The 25,163-nt window shown below is 46.3% G+C and overlaps 1 protein-coding gene across 3 annotated transcripts in view; it reads right to left on the bottom strand.

Annotated features, from left to right (window-relative positions):
- MON1A (MON1 vesicular trafficking associated A) overlaps nt 1-25,163 on the bottom strand; it is a 66,635-nt gene that overhangs the window by 23,534 nt on the left and 17,938 nt on the right. For all 3 annotated transcript variants that reach the window (XM_068133383.2, XM_068133387.2, XM_068133384.2), the window contains exons 3-5: nt 12,700-12,880; nt 3,291-3,709; nt 41-414 (exon numbers count right to left, since the gene is read on the bottom strand). In XM_068133383.2, the coding sequence (XP_067989484.2) occupies nt 41-414; nt 3,291-3,709; nt 12,700-12,880 (974 nt within the window). The remainder of the gene's footprint in view (nt 1-40; nt 415-3,290; nt 3,710-12,699; nt 12,881-25,163) is intronic.

The following is a 25,163-nucleotide window of genomic DNA, read 5'->3' as shown; positions in this document are numbered from 1 at the left end:
GACTAACCCGTACCGGAATTACACGGAAGCACCGACTAACCAGTTGGTTCTTTGCCAGTAAGACAGCGAAGACGAGGTCCTTGGCACGAGCTTGTTGTAGGCTTTGGCTGACAGAGTCACGCACCGAGCTGGGCAAAGGCAGGCAACGTACGGCCGTCAGCAAGAAGCACGGGTCCTGCTCCATTAGATTCAGCAAGCTGTTCAGAAAGCGTTCGGTGCCGCCGAGGAGGCGTCGAAGGTCGTAGTTCTGTTTGGCTTTGAACACTTTGTTGAGCTGAGTGATGGTAAGAACGCTTATTATCTGGTTATACACGTAGTGCAGCTCCTGGGCAAGTTGCTGTTCTGACTGTCGGGTTCTCGACACCGACACCAGCACAAGCGGTCCTCGATGAAGGAACATGACTGTATGATTATCTGCAAAAACAGCACAATGGCGGCCTCATAAGGTGCGTGCAATCACAAGCACAAACGATCAGATGGTCTAGCAAGGTGGCATGAGACCTGTGTACCTGTTCATCCTGCAACAACCAATATTTACATTTTAAAACCCTCCAATAAAGCAGCATTAGTTATTTGTAGAATCGAACCCCACAAACTGTTCAAGCTTCTTCAGGAGATATTTCACTGTCCCTCTCCTCCCCCCTTCACTCTACACACACCACCCCCACAGGCCTCCCCCCGCAATCGCAATCCTCCCACCCCCGCACACACCCCCTCCAACAGGCCTCCCTCCTCCCACTCTCCCCCCACCCACCACACCACTCTCCTCCCCCCCACCCCACTCTCCTCCCTCCACACCCACAAGCCTTCCTCGCAATCTCCACCACCCACACCCCCTCCAAAAGGACTCCCCCCCCCCCACTCTCCTCCATCCACCCCCCCCCACACTCCTCTCCACCACCCCCCACCCCCCACAGGCCTCCACCCCCACTTCTCTCCTAAGTCCACCCCCCCCCCCCCCCCCACAGGCCTCCACCCCACTCTCCTCTAAGTCCACCCCCCCCCCCCCCCCCACAGGCCTCCACCCCCCACTCTCCTCCATCCACCCCCCCCCCCACAGGCCTCCACCCCCCCCCCCCCCCCACAGGCCTCCACCCCACTCTCCTCCATCCACCCCCCCCCCCCCCCCCACAGGCCTCCACCCCACTCTCCTCCCTCCCCCACCCACAACCACCACCATACCCCTACACACCTCTAGCCTAAAAAAGTCTTGATAATTGCTATTCCCATGCCGACAACAAAAACTACATCGACACGTGGATGTCCCTCGCCTAAAGCTCAAGGGAAGCTGGGGTGGGAAACACACACACCGCTGTAGTTCACCTCAAATGATGGTTTAAGGCCAAACTTAGCAGAAGGCAGCCAGAGCAGTTATACATACAGGTGCTTCGGGACTTGGTGAGCGTCTCTAAACACGCAGGTAATATCTCCCATGGACATAATGTTTCTCCTTTGTGGATAAATCAATAAAGTCAATACTCTTTGTGTGGGAAAGATGGAAAAAGGGCCTACACAAGCCTTACGAGATAAATAAACACTTTACTGGAGACAAGACTACAATATAAATGGAGGAATCTTTGACAAAGACAATGAATAAATAATTACAAGAGTTAAAGAGAAAGAAGAACGAAATTTCCATCCCCCTATGGGCTTACACAAACAAGTAGTGGGTGAGATAGAAGATCGCAGACAGGAAAGGTTGTAGGCCTCAATTGGATCGCATAGCTCATGGAGCAGGACATGCCGCCAGTCCAAGGCAGTCACAAAGCTTCCAGGTGTCCGACTTCACTCCGGTTTACTCCAAATCGCACCAGCCCTGGAGAATGCTGCCTTATTCACTTTCCCTGCCCCCCATTTTCCCTTATGACGTCATGATGATCAATAAAACAAACAAAAAAAATCTACAGGTGGAGGTGCTCATATGGTGCAAAATTTCGTGTCAATCAGACCAACGGTTGCAGAGAAAACTAGATGGTATTCATAGAATACCTCCTACCTACCCCATGTAGTCAACTTTGTGTGAGCCAGCTCTTCTGTTTTTGAAGGGTTTTTATGCCTCTGTTGACGAAGTCGCCGCAGGCATTATGTTTTCAGATTGTCTGTCCATTCGTTACCGCGATAACTTGAGAACCGATAACTTGAGAACTGATAACTTGAGAACGGCTGAAGGGAGCTTAGTCAAACTTGGTGCAGGTATGTATAATGAGGTAAATATGAACTGATTAGATGTTGGGATCACGAGGTCAAAGGTCAGAGTCTGTAATAGGTCTACAACATGAGAATGCCTGGAGTGATCTAATTCAAACTAGGTACAGGTATGTATAATGATGTAAAGATTAACCGATTCGATTTTGGTGTCCTGAGGTCAAATGTCAAAGGTCAAGAGGTCATGTCAGGTAAAAATGTGATAAGTTGGGAACAGCTGAATGGATTTAAATCAAACTTGGTACAAGTATTATAATGATGTAATAATGTCGTGACGTCGAAGAGTGCCATTCTACTTTTCTTTGATCCAATATGGCTGTCAGACCACGTGAGCGATGACATCATAAATTTCTATTCTCTAATATAATTGTTGTTTTGATCACGCTCAATAAATTTCAAACTGATCAGACCAAGTGTTGTCCCTGTCAAATCATGACGCCATAATTAAGGCACCAACGACATCATCATTAGCAACACTTATTAACGCACAGGTTGTAAACCTGGTGCGTTATAGCGTTTGCCTGGGAATTTCGGGCGCTCAAAAGTGAAGCTAGTTCCCCATGTGGAGTTCTTCACAATGAGCCAACTTTTTCTAAGGAGCGGTTTTGGAGATATGGAGGTGCAACGTTTTTCGGTTTTTATAAGATGGCGCCTGTACCACGTGATGTACGATGTCATAATTATGATTTTAAAAATCTGCAGGAGGAGGCACTCTGGTGAAAATTTCGTGTCAATCGGACCAACGGTTGCAGAGAAAAAATAATTCATATAGATCGAATGAAACATTATACTTGTCGAATTATGACGTCGTCACGAAGGCACCGATGACATCATCATTAACATATCTTATTCCCCATGGGGAGTACTTGACAATGAGCCATGTTTCAATATTTTCCGGGGAGTGGTTTCGAAGATATAGAGGTGCAACATTTTCAATTTTTCCAAGATGCCGCCTATACCATGTGACCTACGACCACAACTATGAATAAAAAATTATACAGGCGTAGTCGCTCCGATGGTAAAATTTCGTGTCAATCGGACCAACGATTGCCGAGAAAATGTATTTTTCAGCAGGATGTACAAACCTGAATGTATGGAGCGAATTACATTCTTCGCAGCCTGTACAAAAGAGACGAGCGCAAGAAGAACTCCCATAAATGATGACAGGGCCTCTTCACTGCCATAACGAGAATAAATCGGTTTTCCAGCCTCACTCAGTACAAACACGTGCTTGTTGAGGCTCCACCACGCCTCGCTCATTACATCCTGAGAATCCCGACTGCTCGCACTACTACGGGATGCACGATTTCTTCGCACTGGACTTCGATGAACATCATCCTCCAGTAGCCCCTCCTGATCGTCCATCCTTACACCCAAGTCAAGCTCTTCTAAACTGTTCAGCGGTGTACATGCGACGCCATCTTTGTCACCGTCACAAGTTTCTTCTCCCCATTCTTCCTGATGAATGATTTCATCCTCTTCAAAGTTTTCCTCATCAACCTGCCTGACAAAAGAAAAGAAAACAAGCTCAAAGAAAATCAAGCTCTTTGCAACTGTTCGTACAACAAACCTTTGGTAAGTTAGATTACTTGTGGAGAAAATAACATGAGACAAGTTGACACCAACGCGTTTGCGTGCTCGTTTTGTCCCTTTATCACCTTGTTCTTCCAGGATCCTCAACCAATGTATTAAAATTACAAAAATAAATCAGAGTAGTAAAGGATATTTAGCAGATACCTTTCACACAAAACACCGTTCTTATTGGGATAATGCAGAAAAAACAAACAAAAAAACAACCTCAACATGACGCTGAAAATCAGGTCTAAGAATAATTAAGTTTTAAATACGAACAAAATGCATTTGTTCATCGTACAAGACTTTATTCAAGACGATATAAAAGACTTGAAAAAGTAAGGGGAAAAATTTATTCAACCCAAATGGGACTCAAACCCACAATTCCCAGCTCCGGAGTCTGATGCTTTATCCATTAGGCCATTGGGCCAGCACGTTACATGTTTGAAATAATATAAATGTTTGTAATTATATAAATAAATGTACATATTGTCGTGTTCACCGGGGGGGGATTAAGATCCCCTGGGTGACGAATGGCCCCCCGAGCTTTCCACTCTGAGGCGTTCAGTCCAACAATGGCGGATCTTGCTTATACGCGCGAGGGTGTAGTGGAGGGTAGCGAAGCTTACCTGGACGGCCGGGAGCGAAGCGGGTTTTAGGAACCACCAACAAATAAACGTGACAGGACAAGAAATTGAAATTTAACAAATAAACAGGTTAATGAAAATAAATGCAGGCAACAAGAAAGGCACGGGAAACCAATTTCTAATCCATACGGACTCCCATACGGAGGCACGGTCCCCCATACGGACTTGTGACACAGACACAGGGAGAGATAAATTAAAATAAATGCGTAGCGTTTGTGTGTACTCAGCTTTGAGCGGTCCTCAAACCCCATCAACCCTCGAACGGGTCCCACCAGAGACCGTGCCGGGAAAGCACGCCTTGGCGCGCAGTCCATTCACCCGCCAACCGCCGCACGGGTCCCTGAGTCCGTGCACAGGAAAACAGACCTTGGTGCGCAGCTGCGTTCACCCCAGGCCGCAGAACGTGAAGCGAGCAGGCCCTCGTTCCTTCCTCGTCGTCTGCTCCACAAAGTACCGAGGTGAGACAAGAGAAGGATATGTCTGCCCAGAGTGTGCCGGCCACGAACCAAGAGAATCAGAGTGCGCAAACTGCGACCGCCTGCCTGCTACGAACGTCGAAACCAAGAGAGGAATAATAAAATAAGACTTCGTACTGTATGTCGGCCAAGAGAGAGAAAATGTGCGACTGCACGCTATGAAGGCCAGCCCCGCAAGAGAGAACATGGTGGGACCTTTCCTTTTTGTTCCTGGTCCTCGAACATCACAGGATGACATCGCGCGCGCTCCAATCAAAGAGTCCCATCGCAGCAGTCCATTGCCCGGACCAATCATCACCTCTCGGGGCGGGGCCCCATGACCCCTCCCGCTGTCCCTGGCTGGCGGCATCAGCAGCAGCGCTCAAGTGTCTGAATCCGGTGGCTTTTATTTAGTGTTATTAATTTAGGTGCGGAGTGCATGTCTGGTGTTGCATACGTCATAAGGAACAAGGGAAAAACCACAGAGGCAACATACATACAGGGAATTAATTACCCTTATACACTACCTAATTAACATAGCTCCACCTCTCAACCCTGGTGTTGGGCTAGCGGCTAGGGTGCCAGCTTAGGATCCTAGGATCCTGGGTTCGAATCCCGGTCGATCGTTGAATTAACGCCAGGGGGGTTGACTCAGCCTGTCATCCTTCCGAGGTCGGCTAATTGAGGACCAGTTCACTGGTAATTCCCTGTTTGTCGTTAAAGGCGGCAAAAAGGGTTGGCGTCAGGAAGGGCATCCGGCCGTAAAACATTGCTTCAAAAAGGGGACCGAAAAACAACAACAACCACGGTTCCCGAAAAAGGCCAACCCCCGCTTGCGGGGAAAAATGGCCTCTAAAGGTGTTTATTTTTTTTTTTTCACCCCTCTCCATGGAGACAATTATACAAAATTACCAGACACACGGAACTGACTTAAGTTGCAGGTTTTTCTTCTTCACGACAGTCGGAGCACACTACCTGGCCCTAAGGCCCTAAGGCCTTATGCAATCTTACCTGGCCCTAAGGTATTTCATTACTACCCCCACAAACATAACAATATATATAAATGTACAAAATCAGGCAAAGTGGATCTGTTGGGTGCCCGATAATCTCCACAAGGCCGCCAGTCTCCTGGTGTCTTCTTCGGGACCATTGGAAAGTGGGAGGACCAGTTACTGCTAGAGGGTGGATAATACCGAGCGCAAGCAGAGAATCGAATTCTGCCTTGTGAATGGATTGATGATCAGGTGCTAGGTGGAGAGGTCTCGCTGCTGCAGGTGGCCCTCAGGCCTCTATGTGATGGAGTGTTTAACTACCGCATCACTGTACACTGGTCGAGTTATGCTGCAGTATTCCTGAAGGAGGGTACAAAATCATAAGTTGCTACTCTTCACATAGATCGGACTGATGGTGCATGCTTGTGAACCATTGCATGCTTGAGCAGAGCAAGGTTGGTTGTGGTGTCAATAATCCGACGATGTTTTACATCCACTAACAAGCCAAAATCAGCTCTGTCAATGGGTCTGGGCAGCTCAGCGAAAAACTCAGCGCAGTCCCAGATCAAGCGTCAAATATCTTTCTCCGTAGGTGGCGATAGGTGAGTGGTTAACTGCTTGAAGTTGGGGTGCAGTGTTGTTAAACCGAGTCTTACTTTCTGTCGTGCAAGGCAACAAGCTCACTTCAGCCCCCATATCAACTAGGAAGCTTTTGCCAGTGTTCGTCAGTGACGTAGAAAAGGCGACCCTCACGATGACCGGCAGAGCTCGTCGCCCCAAGCTGCCAGTCCCGCAATTTCCCTGCATGGTGGAAGTGGGATTCTAAAAATGAACATGGCGGCACACATTTCTGGGCTGCTGTACCATAATGCCAACATTCTATACCTTCACACCCATGACAAGGATGGCTATTACTACGGCTCCTGTGCCACGCCATTTGCTTTGGGCTCGATCATGAGAAAAACCATTCTCTTCCTTCAGGTGACAAGTGAGGGCCTGCACTAGTGCAGTGAGCTCGATGCCCGAATGATCAAACGCTGCACCGAATGGCTGGCGTGTAGCAGCATCAATTGAAGATGTTGGTGCTGCCACTTCCACAATCTTGTCAGCGATCTCAGCAAGCTGTTCGATGGTCAAAGCTGCACTGGTAGAGGCCAGGATGAGTTGAGCGTTGTTGGGTAAACGTTGCAAAAAGAGCTGCTTCAAAATGTTATCCTCCAGTTTGGCGTCACCCAAAAGCTGCCTCATCCTCGTAAGAAACTGCGATGGTTTCCTGTCTTCCAACTCTTCCGAGATGTGCAGCTGGTGCAAATATTTCTGCTCGGATGTGGAGGTACGCCTTATGAGCTCAGTCTTGAGCTTGTCCTTTGTGTCCGTCCTCAGCGGGATGACAAGAAAATCTCTGACCTATCGAGCAATCTCTGGTTGCAGGGAGCAAACTATGTAACATATTTAGTATCCTGTGTTATAATCTTTCAGGCCAGGAACTTTGCTTCCACCTGCACAAACCATAAGGTTGGGTCGTTGGGCCAAAAGGGAGGGGGTTTCAGTCTAACCACCACAACTGGGGAAGGTGATGTGGCCTCTGAAGACTGTCGACGTGTCACCTCGGGATCAGACATGCTGATTGGTAATCCAAAATAGATATGAATCCAAATGTGTATAAACTCGATCGAAACCACCGTATCACGTCGGGGTCACCAATGTAGGAATTATGTGTGCGTGAATTTCGGCTCACGTGTGGTCACATGGTGGTTATATGCTTACTGGTAATCCTCCATCTCCATTACGCTTGACAAACATAGCCAAACGGGAGTAAAGGTGCATGTTCCACCGAGACGCAGCCAATGCTCCCCAGAAGCTAGTCGAAGTTCTCGGTGGGTAAACCAGTCATGAAATGTTGATTTTCAGAAGACGAAAATACCAATGCTTCGGGGTGACCTGAGCCGTGGTTAAACAAAATGAATATTCTACCTGCAAAAAGCGATCTAAAATGGCGGAGAGAAAAAATAACCCTGAGAAGCAGGAAAGTTTGTCGGGTTGTCGTGAACAGCGAGCGGGTGGTGAAGTAGTACTCTGCTGATGGTCCCAAGGGAAATCAAAGAACAGTGAAGTACAGTATTCAACTGCTCCACGTTATCACGCCTTTTGGCTCCAAGCCCCTTGAGAGGAGAGAGTCTGCGTAAAGCAAACCCTCTTCTTCTTCCTCGTGCTTCGTCGTCTCGTACTGAGTTTATTACAGACTTTGCATTTAATATGGAATATATTTTTTTTCTTGACTTGGGTTTACTTTCTGAACTCAGTATATCAATCTGGTGAGTTTCTTTTACCCTTCGGTGATGTCTTTGTTGAAAGAACCATGTCACTGATTGTCTTTTCCAGCAAGAAGTCAATAACAGGATTATATCACAGGTGGCGTGACAAAATGTAAGGACAGGTACATTTGACGATTGTCTTCACAATCGGGTATATAAGGGTTGTTGCGTTCTGTATTAGTGGAAAACAACTGCTGCACGTCTACAAAAATTATTTCCGCTTCCTCTGGAGATGGTCCGTCAACTTGACAATGCTGTTTGTCATGGAGTGGTGGCTTTACGAAATTCTGGCATGAAACAGCATGCTATTGCTCGGCAGTATGGCATCACTCAAGGTCAGGTGTCAAAGATCCTGAAACGAAATGCTCAGAGGGGTGTCCCTACTCCAATACCGAGGCCAGGACGTCCACGCAGAACCACAAGGAGAGATGATCGCCAGCTGCACCGGTTAGTCTGCAATGGCCGTACCAAGTCAGCTAATCGGCTTAGGCCTGAGTGGCAGCAACTGACAAATGTGCCTGTATCCAGAAGGCTAGTCAACCAACGACTGGTTCAAGCAGGCTATTGTGCCAGGCGTCCCCTGAGAAAGCCACACCTGACCAGACAACACAGCCAGCGCCGATTGCAATGGGCCTAGAGAGCACCGTCAATGGCAGCCAGGACACTGGAATCACATGACCTTCAGTGACGAGTCTAGATTTCTGGTCTATCGTCAAGATGGCTGTGACCGTTTGGGCTGCTTTTCATGCAGGGGGCAAAACTGACCTGGTTGTTCTGAATGGAAACCTGAACCAGTTCAAGTACAGGGTCATTCTGGAAGAAACATTGCTTCCATTTGCTCGTGCAGCCTTTCGAGGAAACTTTGTCTTCCAAGATGACAATGCACGGCCTCATCGTGCTCGCATGATCCAACACTTTCTTGCTGACCGTGGTGTAGAGCATAGGGAATGGCCTGCCATGTCCCTGGATATGAATCCGATAGAGAACTTGTGGGCAGAATTAACGCGTCAAATCGACAACTTGGAGCGGCAGCCTACCTCTGTGCGTGAATTGCAGCAGACTATTGTCATTGCATGGCAAGCGATTCCTGTCCAAACCTTGGCAAATCTCGTGAACAGCATGCCTCGACGTGTACGTGCTCTCCTGAATGCTCGTGGGGGTTACACGAAGTACTGAACTGTAATTTTACTGTCCGTAATCCCAGTCATAATTTAGCTTTTGTTTTTGTTGAAATTTTTTGGCTAATGTGAAAAATAGAGATACTTCTGGAAAACGTACAGAAGTTTAACACAGTACTGTCCGTGAATTGAGTTCGATATCAGTTTACATCACTTTCAAGGATCAATTTATTTGCTTCGAAATGTCAAATGTGGTTTTTGTTTCTTTTAAAGGTCACATTAACAAAATCTAGATTCATTTCAACATAATTCCAATGAACTTTTGGTTCTAAGTCATCTTGAAAAGTAAGTTCACCCCCACAAAAAAAAAATTCCATATTAAATGCCAAGTCTGTAGTTGTCCCTGGTTTTTAAATGACGCCCCACTAACTAAACGTTTGCTGGAGCACTCCAGTATGCGAGGACCAAGCTTGATGAATTGATTCTGTCTGTTCATGTAGAAAATGATGCATGGAAAACTACAAGTCACTACATACTTCGCCCCTCACAGTTCAGTCGCGATTGGTCTGGGGCCCAGTTCACGGATGGGGGAATCTCACCCTTGATCTCTCACCCAAATGGTGCTCGTCTTGCGGGTCCGATCAGCATCAGGCAGGTGGATTTTTCCACCTAAATTTGTGCCCATGGCCTGTCGTAGCATTTAAAAGCATGTAAAATACAGATTCCAAAGGTAAGAACATTAAAAAGGGGTTTCAAGGGATGGTGGTGTTAGACACAAACATTGGGGTCGGGTAGACAACATCTTTCTATGCATAAAACAATTCATATCTTGCATAACAATTATATTATATCATGCTTGTGCTATACATGCAATATGGAAGATAACAACCCTATACCATGCTTAGCCCCTAGAAGTCATTCTCACAACAATGAGTACTTATGAAGTAGACTACGGATTTTTATGTTAAGAAAATAGGCCTTTTATGTTTTGAAAAGCGGAAATATTCTTTTTTTATGTGAAAAAATCCCGAAATATTTTTTTCCCCCGTTTTATTCATTTTTTATTATTACCAAGTTTTTCAGAAATCAGTCAAAAAAAGAACAAAAAATGGTAAGCTTTTTCCTGCACAACATTAAGCACTCTGGGCTAGTAAACAGGTAAAAAATGACGTTCAGGTACCTTTATTGCAACCGCATTGTTTTATAAGTAGAGGACTAGAAGAAATTGACAAGACCCTTTTAGGAACGGTAAAAGTAGGTGTTTGAAATCATTATCTTGGTAATGTTCTCCTTGGTGAGGCGGTGTCGGCGGTCGGTGAAGACGTTTCTGGAGACGGAGAAGGACCTTTCCACGTCGACGCTGACGATGGGGCAGTACCTCAAGAGGGGGATGTCGGCAAGCTTGACTCCAGCCGGCACACCAACCTCAGATCCGTGCTGATCTCCATCCAGGATCAAAGCCACTGTCCTCAGCACACCAACGTCGTGATTGCGCTGCAGCACCGCCTTGAACTTGGTGAGCAGGATCTCCTTACGGCAGCCTCGGATCTTTTTGAGCTCCTCCTTGGCCTGATCAAGGAGCTGGAAGGCCTTGGCCAGCTCCATGCCGGCCTCCTCCAGCTGCTTAAGGATCTTCGGGATGAACGACACGTGGGCATTTAAGAAGACCAAACTGAGCTTGATGTCCGCCTTTCCAAACAGGTCCTTGGCACTCAGGATTGCTATCGCGTCGTCATCGTTCAGCTGGTCCACAAGGTCCTTGACGGCCTCGAAGTGCTCGGCGTAAAACAACACGGCGTCGATCCACGCCCCCCCACCGAGTCAGAATGGGCTCCGGGGGGGAGAGAAAGATTGGGCTGCTGCTCCTTCCAAAGGACAACACGCGACGGGGCTTTGACGAACACCTTCTTCGTCGTGGAAATCAGGTCGTTGACGTCCTTGAACATTTCTCGGACTGTCTCGCAGACACGGTGGAGCGCGTGGGCAACGCAAGTCACATGCAGCAAGTCCGGGAAGAGTTCCTTCAGGGCCTGGCCGGCCTTGATCATATAGGCTGCGGCGTCGCTGTCGAGGACCTTGAGGCACTCCGGCTTGAAATCAGGCCAAAGATAGCGCAGCGTGTCATTGACTGCACGCACGTTCTCCCCGGAGTTGGTCTTCTCCAGAAACATGCACTGGACGAGGTGGGGACGAAAGTACCCCTCCTTGGACAAGCGTCCCGCGATGATGTTGGCCACATATCGACCTGCCGAATCGGTCGTCTCGTCGACGGACAGCCAGATGGGCTGCTGTCCGAGGTCGGCACGGATCCCCGCCAAGGCCTCGTCGTAGCACTTGTCGAGGTAGTGCTTTCGAATCCAGCTTTCATCGGGGATCTGGAGAGTGATGTGCTTCTCCAGAAACGACCGGAGGGCAGGGTTTTCCAATTTCGACCATGGGATGCCAGCGGCCAGCATGGCCTGGCACAGCTCCTGAGCCACGACGTCGCACATGTGCCTCTTTCCGCCACCAAAGTCCTCCATGGTGGCTTGCGTGACCGTCCTCTTCTTCTTCAAGGCCAAGTTGCTCTTGTGGCGGTCTCCTCGGACATGTTGGGCCAGCTCAGACTTCTGCTTCGCCCGGAAAGTCTTTTCACAAGCTCGACAGAAAGCCGTGTCACTCGACACGTACTTGAAGGTGGCCCCATCGCCGCCAGCGTTGAATTCCTTCAGCCACTTGACAGGAAGAGCAGCACTCATCTTGATAGGAGACTTGTTCACACTTTGTGTACACTCTCTCACTGTAGTACACCGCCTCACTGCTGTACACGCTGGGGACGCAACGCACGCAAGTGGACGCAACGTTTTGTTTTTGAGATCGATCGCAGTTTAAAATTTCGAAAAATTCCCTAATTTTTTTTAGCGTTGCCAGACATTTTCGACCAAAAAGGGCATTTTATTTTATTTTTCCCGAAAAAGGGCCAAATATCTTTTTTTCTCCGAAAATAGCAAAATAATTTTTTTGCGCGCAAAAAAGCCGTTTTATGTGAAAAAATATTTTTTTTTTTTTCACATAAAAATCCGATGTGCACTTATGACTCACAACATGTACTTATGACTCCTGTAAAACCGATCAACACACTAGTCAGTTGAATAATAATAAAAAGATGGAGGAATGGATATTACAAGTATTTTCATACGAATACAAAAATATGTAAGATCTATCCATACATAGTTATGAGGCCTACATTATTTTTTTTGGCAAACTTTTAACAATGGCATCACGGCATGCTTGTATTTTGAATACTTGCAAGAAATCAATATGGCTAAAACATCAGACCCTCGTTATGGATATTTATTTTCTCTGATCATTTATTGACAAACACGAATGCAGATCGACCTCGACCAGAAACTTACTCCAGCGCCAGTTTGTTGAGCGGCTTGCTCAGCTGCCCAAGCTGCCAATTATGCAGGGATTGGCCTGCGTCTTCACAGAGCTCCTGGTTGCCTTGCAGGCTATTATCAGATTCTTCATCACAGCTCAGAAGGTCTTCGTACGTCGGCACGGACAGAAACAAATGATTCTCGCAAGTTGCACCTGCCAATAGCAATGACGGCATCAGATACACGAATGGTGAGTTGTTTTTTTTGTTTGTTTTTTTACATTTGCTCTATGGGGGTTAAGGCTCATAGAGGACCTTATATAATAATTAATAGCACGAAATAACAAAAATTAGAAACAAAAAAGGACTGTGATAGGAAATAAAATGCTACTCATGAAAGGCAACAGCACAGAAACAAGAGGGACAATTGCTTTGCAATACATGTCCCCAATGAATGTTCTTGGTCCAAGCACTCAGCATTTGTGAGCCATATACAGTAGGACAAATTGGTTTATGAAAATCTACAGAACAAGTCGCAGTTTCTGTAACCTATCATAATAAAGCCATGTACTAAATTTCAGTTCAATATGTTGAAGGAAAAGGTGAAATACTCTGAAAAACTCACCTATGTATAGTATGTGATATTTTCCAAGTCCATAAAGGGGAAAACTAAAATTGACGAAACTAAATCCAAACTCACTGTCTCCCGTAAATCTCACCCTTTCCCACAAGTCTCACCCTTTCCCGCAGGTCTCACCCTTTCCCGCAAGTCTCACCCTTTCCCGCAAGTCTCACCCTTTCCCGCAAAACTAGGATCTGGATCTGAGAATTTTAAAGTGATTCTTCACCATTGAGAGATAGGGCAAAAAGCAATACATAGCACGATATCTCAAAAAGTTGGGGACAGATTATGACAAAACTAGATGAACGAGTTGGTTAGATGTCAAGAACAAGCTGATTAGATTTTGGTTCGTGTCTGAATCAATATCTGGCCTATCAATGGGATACAAAACACAAACTGTTGAGCCTTGTGGAAGTATGCATGCTACCGAGTGCCGTTCTCGTTCACTCTCAATTTCCCCTGCCTGCAATCCAGAGCGACGACACCATAAATATCTCCTTTTATTTACTCTCTAACTCTCCCCTTAATTACTCTCTATTTTGCCCTGCAAGCGATCTCGAGCAGTGGCAAGCTATTAAGCAAACTAGTGAGGAGAAAGCGAGCAGGCAGACGCACAACCCTGGCATATATCTTCTTGGCACGACTCCGCTGAGTGCCATAGATGACCCCCTGTCAAACAGCCAAGGCCCTACGGCCAGTTGGGGAAAGCAAAATGGCTGGCTGTAAAAAAAATATGCCAAACGATGACAATCGGTTGCAGAAAATGACGAAAGTGTCACCGACCCATTGTAGGATGAGGCCTAAGTCTGTGCTGCCAGACCAAGCAGCTGACATGCACTGGAAAAGGAAAAGGAAAAGGATAATGACTGCACTTTCTGAGGTGAGGAAGGGGACCCGCACCTCACGATAGGATAGAGCTTTACACCAAAGCTAAAAGCTAAAAAGGTGTTGTCTGTTCTACAACCAACAACTACAAGCTTCCAGACGAATTGGGGAAGAGTAAGTGAACAGAGCTGGAGCTTAGAGGAGAAGTAAATCGTCCTCAACGGCAAAGCGTATTCTGCGCATGAAGCATGGGGGACTAATGGTAAAGGAGAAAGATTCATGAAACAGTTAATGAATGATGATTCTTTACTGAAAAATGAGGTTTTCATTATTCTCATCCATCCCCAGCATCTTACACATTCCCTAATGTATATTTTGCACAATAGAAGCATCTAGGATTTACCCAAATCTGATACCACCTCCCACTCTCCTCACCCACACCAATCCATATTATAATTATATCTACAAATTTGGAAAACTGACTAAATCCCACCGTCCAAGTCACTGATACAAATTGTAAATAACTAGGGCATGCCCGTACTATATCTATATCTAAAATTATATCCCCCCCCTCTATTTACATGAAATGGTTTGGTCCAAAGCGAACGGCTTGCGAGTGGTGACAATCCCCCCCCTCTATTTACATGAAATGGTTCGGTCCAAAGCGAACGGCTTCCGGAGTTTGGTAAAGAAATCGCCATCGCGTACACAAACGCGCAGGAAAGCGAATGAATCGCAAATTCGTTTTTATTAGTTTTAAAACATCGTTTAACGCCAACATAGCGCCAACATAGTTTGCAAACGTGAAATAAATGAATACGCTGTCAAATGTGCCATCCGAGGCAGAGTGTGCCCGCCACGTTCGGCACACGCGATCGTTCGCTGCTCTCTGATTGGTTGAATCGTTTTTTGGACATAGCTCGGTAAGTAATTGTCCGATTAATATGAAACCTTGAAAAGGCACATCCTCGGGTCCCCAGCAATATACCTGGCAAGTTAAAAGTATATCGGACCCGTGGTTGTCGAGAAACAGCGGTCACAGACAAACGTACAAACGTACAAACGTACAAACGTACAGACAGAGATTACTGGAATTATAGATAGATAACAGTCCTAGTACCGATTCTTGAAATACTCCACGACTGAGAACCTCCGGAACAGACATCCTCCCATTCGTTTTCTATCACCAAGCCAGGTAACCATAGCTAACAGCCTTCTTTCTATGCGACACCTTATCAAATGCCTTCTGATGGTCTAGCTAGATATACAACATCAACTGTACTTCCTCAATCTACCGAATCAATTTCCCAATTTCTCCGATTTCCCTGTCCATCCCTTGATCTGTCATGCTCTTTTCTCTGGGACGTCATTATGGTGTTATGTCTAGCGCTAGAGTAGGCCTATACAGACGTGCATGCCATCCTGGAATCAAGCACTCAACCAATCCCCTCAAGGCAATTGAACAATATAACCCATATATCTGATTATCTGCAGGGTGAAACTGCAGAAGTTTTGAAAAACAAGGAAACTACACGAGCAAAACAACTCCTTTCTGGTATAGGGGTCCAAGAACATGTCCCCCTGGAAAATTTTGAAAACTTTGTCAAAATATGCATTCTGGGGTGATTCTGTCCAAATCGTAACAAAAAGCTATGCAAATAAATGTGATACAAGTGAATAAAAAAGTTATGCTAAATTAAAAAAAGCAATGTAGGGATGACAAACTACAGTCGAAAAAAGGTCCTAAACAAGATAGGGGTGATGTTGGTTTAGAGAGAAGCTAACAGTATTGCCATCACATAACAATCCCTACATCTTGCAATACACATGTCCCCTACATGTCCCCAATGAATGTTCTGAACAGACCAACGTGATGTTGAGGGTTTTCTAAATACAACTCAAGAATGCATAAACCAATGTTGCTGAAATTTGGAACATATTACCTCAACGTACAAAGCATTTACTTCTGAAATTTTCAGCCGATTTCGTCCAGTAGAAACCGAGAAATGCATTTTCAGTCCCCATGTAAAAGCTGCATACAGAGAAACGATCCCTTATATAAAGGGAGGGGCGCTTTGCGCCTCCCTTTGATTTATGAACGACAAGATAAATTCCCGGGTTTGACCGATGAGTTTTTTTGCTTTTGCCATGGTCTGGAGAACTGAAAAGTGATCCCTACCTCGACAATCAGCTGAACAGACCAGGTAGGCTCTCAGATGTAGACTAAGCGACTTTTTAAAGAAGATAATCCATCTTTAGTTTTGCATGTAGCAGATGGGACCGACATTTTTTTCCGCGCCATCCCTACAAACAGAGTACTCGAGTACTCTGATTTGGAGAATAATTTTTTTATTAACTAAAGATAAAGATAAAGGATAAAGGAAGGCTTCTGCGCATGCGCAAGATTGGTCGTCACGTCTCTTCAAAGCTGTCCCCGCGCGCACGCTTTCGAAGTTAAGTAATTTTTCACAATTGTGTTTTTGTCGAATCTGTATCTTTCTTTCGGTGTATGTACCTATTGGGGTGACTTTAATAGGTTTCTCAGTGTTGGTTTTTCATACCTGTGTACAGAATCGTCGTTTTTTTCGTATCGTGTATTCTGAGGCCTAGTGTAGTACTAGTAGGCTACCGTGTCAGCCCTTGGCTTGAGGCTTTTTTTTTTTGTCTCAGCGGTTCTTCGATCGCACTGCAAATTACTTTCGGTCTCTGTTTTTCACGGTCTTTTCACCCCATACTTTCTTGTTTTAAAATCTCAAAAAAAAAAACCAAAAATAAATATTTTCCTTTGTTCTTATCCGTTTGTTCGTTCTTATTTGTTCGTTCGTTCTTCGCCCACGTTGTTCGTGATCACGTGATCACGTTGTTAAAAAATGTTTCATCTGCGTCGACGAGTCTGCACTTTATCCTTTATATCTTTATTTCATTTCATCTACATCTGCGTCGACGAGCGTCGACGAGTCTGGCATTTCACTCAGGCCAACTGGCACGGTCTTCAAGCAGCCATCAATCATCTGGACTGGTCTCCCATCTCTACCACCTCTGACATCAACTCATCCTGGGAATTCTTCCAAAGTAAATTGCTCTCTCTCATGCACAGATTTATCCCATCTCGTCTTCAGTTGTCATACCCTTCCTCCCGTCCATGGTACACGGAATCTTGTGGTGAGGCTGTTGCTCAGAAACAACTTGCCTTCGTCTCCTGGAAAGCAAATCCAACGGAAGGAAATCTCATTTCCTTTCACAAAGCCCGAAACAAGTGTGTGTCCACCCTCAGGCGAGCCAGGAAACAATATCTCTCCGTTCTCAAGACCGAACTCTCTTATCTGTCTCCCTCTTCCAAATCCTGGTGGCGTCTGGTCAAATCCGTTTCTGGTGTTTGTTCCCCCTCCATCCCCTCCCTTACCTCAAACGGCTACACAGCTGACTCCGCACGTGAAAAAGCTGAATGCCTCAACTCTGTGTTTGCCTCTAAATCTTGTGTCCCAAACCCATCCCTCTCTGTACCCACCATACCCAGTCGTACCCTGCTGCTCCTGGACTCCGTGTCCTTTCCTCCTGACAAGGTGGAAAAGTTTCTGTCAACCCTCGACTCTGATTCTGCAACTGGACCCGACGGCATCAGCCCACGGGTCCTAAAATCCTGCTCTGCTGCTCTATCTCACCCTCTCTCTGTTCTCTTCACCCTCTCTTTTGCTCAAGGTCAACTGCCATCTGCTTGGAAATCAGCCAACATCACCGCTTTGCACAAAAAAGGTGCAAAAACAGATCCTAGCAACTACAGACCAATCAGCCTTCTCCCAATTATCAGCAAAGTCATGGAATCCATCATTGCTTCGGATATGAAATCTTTCCTCTTCTCCAATGGCTTGATCTCTGATCATCAATTTGGTTTCAGACCAGGTCACTCAACTCTGGACATGCTGCTTCTGCTGTCTCAACAATGGATGGAGGTCCTCAATGCCAAACAGGAAATTAGAGCTGTCTCCCTCGACATATCACGTGCCTTCGACACGGTCTGGCACCCCGCTCTGCTCACCAAACTCTCCTCCTTTGGTATCCATGGAAATCTCCACGCATGGCTGGCGGACTTCCTCTCTAGTCGTCGTCAACGTGTGGCCCTGAATGGGTTTCTCTCATCTCCTCTTCCTGTTCAGGCTGGAGTTCCCCAAGGCAGTGTTCTGGGCCCCGTGCTTTTTCTGGTCTTCATCAATGATCTCTCTGACTCTCTCGAAAATCCTCTCTATCTCTTTGCTGATGACTCCACTCTCTGCCGCTCCATTCCTCTTCCCTCAGATCGGCAGTCTGCTGCCTCCTCACTCTCTGAAGACCTGGACAAAATCACAGACTGGTCAAACAAGTGGAACATGTCTTTCAATCCTGACAAATCTCACACTCTTACTATGTCTCTCCGAAAAGATCGACTGGACAACCCTCCCATCTACTTTCTCAACAATCCTCTCCAAGAAGTTCTGTCGCTCAAGATTTTGGGTCTCACTATCTGCCATGATCTTTCTTGGGAAAACCACATTTCCAAGCTGGCCTCCAAAGCCAGTCGCCGACTGGGCATCCTCCGTCGTGCGAAGTCCTTCCTCGGCACACCTGAGCTCCTCACCACATACAAGGCTTTCATCCGCAGCTCAATGGAATACTGTTCTCCCCTATGGGCCGGTGCTCCTGCCTCACACCTAGCTCGGCTTCACGCTGTTGAAACCAAAGCTTTCAGAATTATTGGAATCTCCCGCGATGAAGCTATCTCTGAGGGCCTTTCACTCACTCACCGCAGGCAGGTAGGTGGTCTTTCTGTCTTCTACCGACTCCTCTCCGGCCTTGCACCCCCAGCTCTCTCTGTGCTCTGTCCCCCAAATATTCCTGCAGGTCGCACAAGATCTGCCAGCAACCCTCTGATGGTTAAACTGCCGAAATCTCGGCTCTCTGCTCACCTTCACTCTTTCATTCCTCTTTTCTCCCGCCTCTGGAACAAACTCCCTCACTCCCTTCAATCCCACTCCTCCCTCCAGGTCTTTAAAACAGCTGTTCACCACCATCTCTTATCTTCCCCCATCCAAAACCTTGATCTTTTCTACCCCCGCTAATTCACCCCAGATCCACCTTGTTTGAAATTCCAACTTCTTTCCTGGAAGTCCTGGCAGTGTCCATATGTTTTATACCTCTCCCACCGCCCCCTTCCCATGCCCCCCCCCCAAAGCCCTCGCCCTCTCTCAGATCTCTCGATGTCTCCATGTCTCTCGGTCCCTGCTCTCAAATGTTGTGTTTGTGTCCTTCCCCCTCTCTCCCCATCTTGTCTACCGCTCCCGATGTTATATGTTTTATGTGTCGGTTTGTCTTTCTGTGTGATTAATGTTCGCTCTTTCACGAGCCTCGATCTTGTATACAAAAAAAAAGAAAAAAAAAAAGAATCTGTCCCCTGAAGAACTTTATTTTGTCATATTCTATAACACCTTTTTCTTCTTCTTCTATAAAAGTTTGTCTGGTTGATTTGTTTGTGAAATAAATGTTAGCTCTTTCACAAGCCTCGATTCAGTATACAAAAAAAAAAAAAAAGGATGCTTTCGACTTGCTCACCAAATCTATTCATTCCAAAAAAAAAATCCATCTCTTACAGTGCATCTTTCATTCATTCCCGAAACTCTCCAGAACTCCACCCATCCTTCAGTGTCCTCAAATGTATTTTTGACTCAAATGTCTCAAGAAACTCATTTTGCAATAAATGTTCGTTTCCCATTAATCGTACACTTTTCAAAATCCAATCTCACCCCTTCCCTCCAAATCTTCCCCATCACCCATCTCTTTCAAATCTTCCCCCTTGCCCCTCCCCCCTAAATCTTCCCCATCACCCATCCCTTTCAAATCTCCCCCCCTGCCCCTTCCCTCCTAAACTCCCCCCACATCCCTCCCCTCCGAGACTCTCCCTCACTCCTCCCCTCCTAGACTCCCCTCTCACCCCTCCTCCTCAAAGCGTCCTCCCCGCTTCTTCCCCCTTCCAACTTTCACCTTCTTCTCCCTCAACCTTCTGCCTCTCTTCCCCCTCCTCAAATAACACCTCACTGCGCCTCACCCAATCACCATCAAACCTTTTGTCTGCCCCATTCTTCCCTTTCTCCAAGCTATTCTGTAATCTCTGACACATCTTCAACAGCTCCCCCTACCTCTTCCTCTTCCACATCTTACCCTACCGCTCCCCCGTTCTGTATCCGATGCTCCCCCTTCCTCTTCCTTAACAGTATGGACCTGAAACATCTGGGGCCTTCACTCAAACTGAACTGATCTCTCCATACAGGTTGCTTCTGACAAACCAGACGTGATCTGCTTAACAGAAACTTTCCTCCTTCATGATGTCTCTGATTCCTTGGTATCTTTCCCAGGTTACTCCCTCCTCCGGTATGATAGACCTGAGCCTCGTCCTGGAGGTGGGGTTGCTATCTTTATAAAAAAAACTCTTCCTCACTCCCCCTGCACTGCCCTCTCTCCACCTCGCCCCCAGGAATACCTTTGGCTACGGCTTCCCCTTCGCTCCCACCTTTTGTTCATATGTGTGTTGTACTGTCCACCAAACAGTGATGACTCCATCTACATCTCGCTGTCTGATAATATGGACCAACTTCTATCAACCCATCCCAACTCTCTCTCTCTTCCTCATATGTGGTGATTTCAACTGTCACCATGCCAGTTGGCTGGGGGTGGGTACCTCTCTCACCAGCCATGGCTCTTCAGGAAAGGACTTCTGTGACTCACTGGGACTGACACAATCTGTCAATTTCCCAACCCGGATCTCAGTCAACGGAGCATCTTATCTTCTGGACTTGGTTATGACTAACTTCCCTGAAAATGTCTGCTGCTCTTCTTCTGCTCCAATCGGCTCTTCTGATCATGTGCTTGTTAAAGTGGACATCTCTCTGACCATTCTCAGAGAGCCTCCTCAGCGTCAACGAGTCTGGCATTCCACTCAGGCCAACTGGCACGGTCTTCAAGCAGCCATCAATCATCTGGACTGGTCTCCCATCTCTACTGCCTCTGACATCAACTCATCCTGGGAATTCTTCCAAAGTAAATTGCTCTCTCTCTTGCACAGATTTATCCCATCTCGTCTTCAGTTGTCATACCCTTCCTCCCGTCCATGGTACACGGAATCTTGTGGTGAGGCTATTGCCCAGAAACAACTTGCTTTCGTCTCCTGGAAAACAAATCCAACGGAAGGAAATCTCATTTCCTTTCACAAAGCCCGAAACAAGTGTGTGTCCACCCTCAGGAGAGCCAGGAAACAATATCTCTCCGTTCTCAGGACCGAACTCTCTTATCTGTCTCCCTCTTCCAAATCCTGGTGGCGTCTGGTCAAATCTGTTTCTGGTGTTTGTTCCCCCTCCATCCCCTCCCTCACCTTATAATGGCCACACGGCTGACTCCGCACGTGAAAAAGCTGAATGCCTAAACTCTGTGTTTGCCTCTAAATCTTGTGTCCCAAACCCATCCCTCTCTGTACCCACCGTACCCAGTCGTACCCAGCTGCTCCTGGACTCTGTGTCCTTTCCTCCTGACAAGGTGGAAATGTTTCTGTCAACCCTCGACTCTGATTCTGCAACTGGACCTGACGGCATCAGCCCACGGGTCCTAAAATCATGTTCTTCCGCTCTTTCACTCCCTCTCTGTTCTCTTCACCCTCTCTTTTGCTCAAGGTCATCTTCCATCTGCTTGGAAATCTGCCAACATCACCGCTTTGCACAAAAAAGGTGCAAAAACAGATCCCAGCAACTACAGACCAATCAGCCTTCTCCCAATTATCAGCAAAGTCATGGAATCCATCATTGCTTCAGATATGAAATCTTTCCTCTTCTCCAATGGCTTGATCTCTGATCATCAATTTGGTTTCAGACCTGGAAACTCCACTCTGGACATGCTGCTTCTGCTTTCTCAACAATGGATGGAGGTCCTCAATGCCAAACAGGAAATTAGAGCAGTCTCCCTTGACATATCATGTGCCTTCGATACAATCTGGCACCCTGCTCTGCTCACCAAACTCTCCTCTTTTGGTATCCATGGAAATCTCCATGCATGGCTGGCGGACTTCCTCTCTAGTCGTTGTCAACGTGTGGCCCTGAATGGGTTTCTCTCATCTCCTCTTCCTGTTCAGGCTGGAGTTCCCCAAGACAGTGTTCTGGGCCCTGTGCTTTTTCTGGTCTTCATCAATGATCTCTCTGACTCTCTTGAAAATCCTCTCTATCTCTTTGCTGACGACTCTACTCTCTGTCACTCCATTCTTCATCCCTCAGATCGGCAGTCTGCAGCCTCCTCACTCTCTGCAGACCTTGACAAAATAACAGACTGGGCAAACAAGTGGAACATGTCTTTCAATCCTGACAAATCTCACACTCTTACGATGTCTCTCCGAAAAGACCGACTGGACAACCCTCCCATCCACTCGCTGAATAATCCTCTGCAAGAAGTTCTGTCACTCAAGCTTTTGGGTCTCACTATCTGCCATGATCTTTCCTGGGAAAACCACATTTCAAATCTGGCCTCCAAAGCCAGTCGCCGACTGGGCATCCTCCGTCGTGCGAAGTCCTTCCTTGGCACACCTGAGCTCCTCACCACATACAAGGCTTTCATCCGCAGCTCAATGGAATACTGCTCTCCCCTCTGGGCTGGTGCTCCTGCCTCACACCTAGCTCGCCTTCACGCTGTTGAAACCAAAGCATTCAGAATCATTGGAATCTCCCGCGATGAAGCTAACTCCAAGGGCCTCTCACTCACTCACCGCAGGCAGGTTGGTGGTCTTTCCATCTTCTACCGACTCCTCTCTGGCCTTGCCCCCCCCAGCTCTCTCTGGGCTCTGTCCCGCAAATATTCCTCCAGGTCGCACAAGATCTGCCTGCAACCCTCTTATGGTTAAACTGCCAAAATCAAGACTCTCTGCTCACCTTCACTCCTCTTTTCTCCCGCCTCTGGAACAAACTCCCTCACTCTCTTCAATCACACTCCACCCTCCAAGTCTTTAAAACAGCTGTTCACCACCATCTCTTATCTTCCCCCATCCAAAACCTTGATCTTTGCTACCCCCATTAATTTCACCCTAATTCCACTTTTTTGAAACACCAACTTCTGTCCAGGAAGTCCTTGGTGTCCTTGTGTTTTATACTTCTCCCTCACCACCCCCCCACCCCCCCCCCCCCTTCCCATGCCTCCTCCCCCCGGGCCCTCTCCCTTCCACACATCTCCCTGCTCTCGGATGTTGTGTTTGTGTGCTTCCCCTTCTCTCCCCATCTTGTCTTCCGCTCCCTCTTTTTGGGTATTTTGTTTGTCTGGTTGATTTGTTTGTGAAGTAAATGTTAGCTCTTTCACGAGCCTCGATTCAGTATACAAAAAAAAAGAAGAAAAAAAAAGAAAAAAAAAAGGATTTAGTAATACTGCGTTACATCTGGGACATCATTATGGAATTACATCTAGCACTAGGCTCGATCTTCACAGCGGTGTACTTTTCATGACTCGATGAGAATTGGATTTTACTTGAAACAAGATCAAAAGTCTAACAGCGACGTAGCTAGGCTTGTAAAATATTATAAACCACAAACACACATGATTAGCTTTTTAAACTGTCACTAATGCTGTTTATAACATTAAACAAAAAATTTGGAGGAATCTCGACATCCATGAGGTAAGTTTTACCAACAGAACTGAGCGAAGATCTACAGTAATATAGATTATACGCCACAATGGTTGGAGGTGTGCTCATTTACCAAGCAGCTAGCTAGCACTTGCCAAGCCAGCCGTTCCTTAATGGTTTTGAATGCAGTTCCTGCTCGAATGCTTAAACCACTTGGCGATCTCTCCACAAGAAACTTGGTAAATGAACACACACCCAAGAACCATTTATATGGTTCTTGAGACCTGAGCATAGATCGACTGTAATCTATATACCCCAAAGATGAATGGCCCTTCCTGCTACTCCCGTAGTGAGCGGATATACTTGTAAATTCAAATGTCGGTCGGTGCCGTCAACCGTCGTAATGACATCATAGATGTAACGACGTAACGGACACAAACTGATATATTTTAACTTCCAGTAAGTTTGCAGTCACTACAAAGGGATTAGTGTTACGATTAGATTTTCTATAATATTAACGCTACGTTATCATTATTTTGAAAATGATATTACTATCAAAAAACCGAGGCGAATTACTTACTTCCTCGGTTATTAATATTAGTGCCGAACAACGCTCATCACCGATCATGAAGCATACACCACTTCAATCCCTAAACTTTCAATTCACGACATTGGGATTAAAGTACTATGGTTATTTTTACTATATTATTATTATTTACATTACGAAAACGATACTACTGAAACGATACACAACTGTATTAAGAAACCTGGGCTTAATTTGTCCAAAACGGCCCAAAGGCCTATACGTACCGTTTTGTTGGAAGAGACATAACGCCGATGTTTTCAATATTTGATGGTCATTTTAACAATCGGTTTGTTTGTGTTTCACACTGAATGAAAAACGTCAAGGCAGAGCATGGCGATTGTGATATATGACAGTTTCGACAATATGTTCGGCATGAACGGCATATAAATCAAAATGGCAGTGTGTGGAGAGTCAGCAGCCGCACCGCTGTAATGACATCAGCCATAATCACATCACCCTGCCATGTCACCAGATTCTCAGCTCTGATTGGTATATGTTTGATGGGACATACATACATACATACATACATACGGATGGGCATACACCACACCGTTCTAGACGGCTCTGCCCGATGGGCTACACCGTAAAAAACCCCAAAAACCACATAACGAATGAACCCTGGGAATATGAAACAGATTAAATAGATATTGCTTTTTGGTGAATAAGTGTGTGTATTAATAAAATTAACGCCGAGTTGTTTACTGGAAACAAAATGTTTCTGGAAGAATTTTTTTTTGCAAATATAGACAAAAACGGTATTACTGTACTGTAACATATACAAGTTGTGATGTTCAACAACCGTGAGCGAAGCTACGGATTCAATGCCAGTGTACGAGTACAATGATGTCT

The sequence above is a fragment of the Myxine glutinosa genome, chromosome 12 (genome assembly GCF_964187855.1).
Source record: "Myxine glutinosa chromosome 12, kmMyxGlut1.1, whole genome shotgun sequence".
NCBI lineage: Eukaryota > Metazoa > Chordata > Myxini > Myxiniformes > Myxinidae > Myxine > Myxine glutinosa.
Note: the sequence above shows the minus strand (reverse complement) of the source record. Positions and strands in the feature narration are given on the sequence as shown.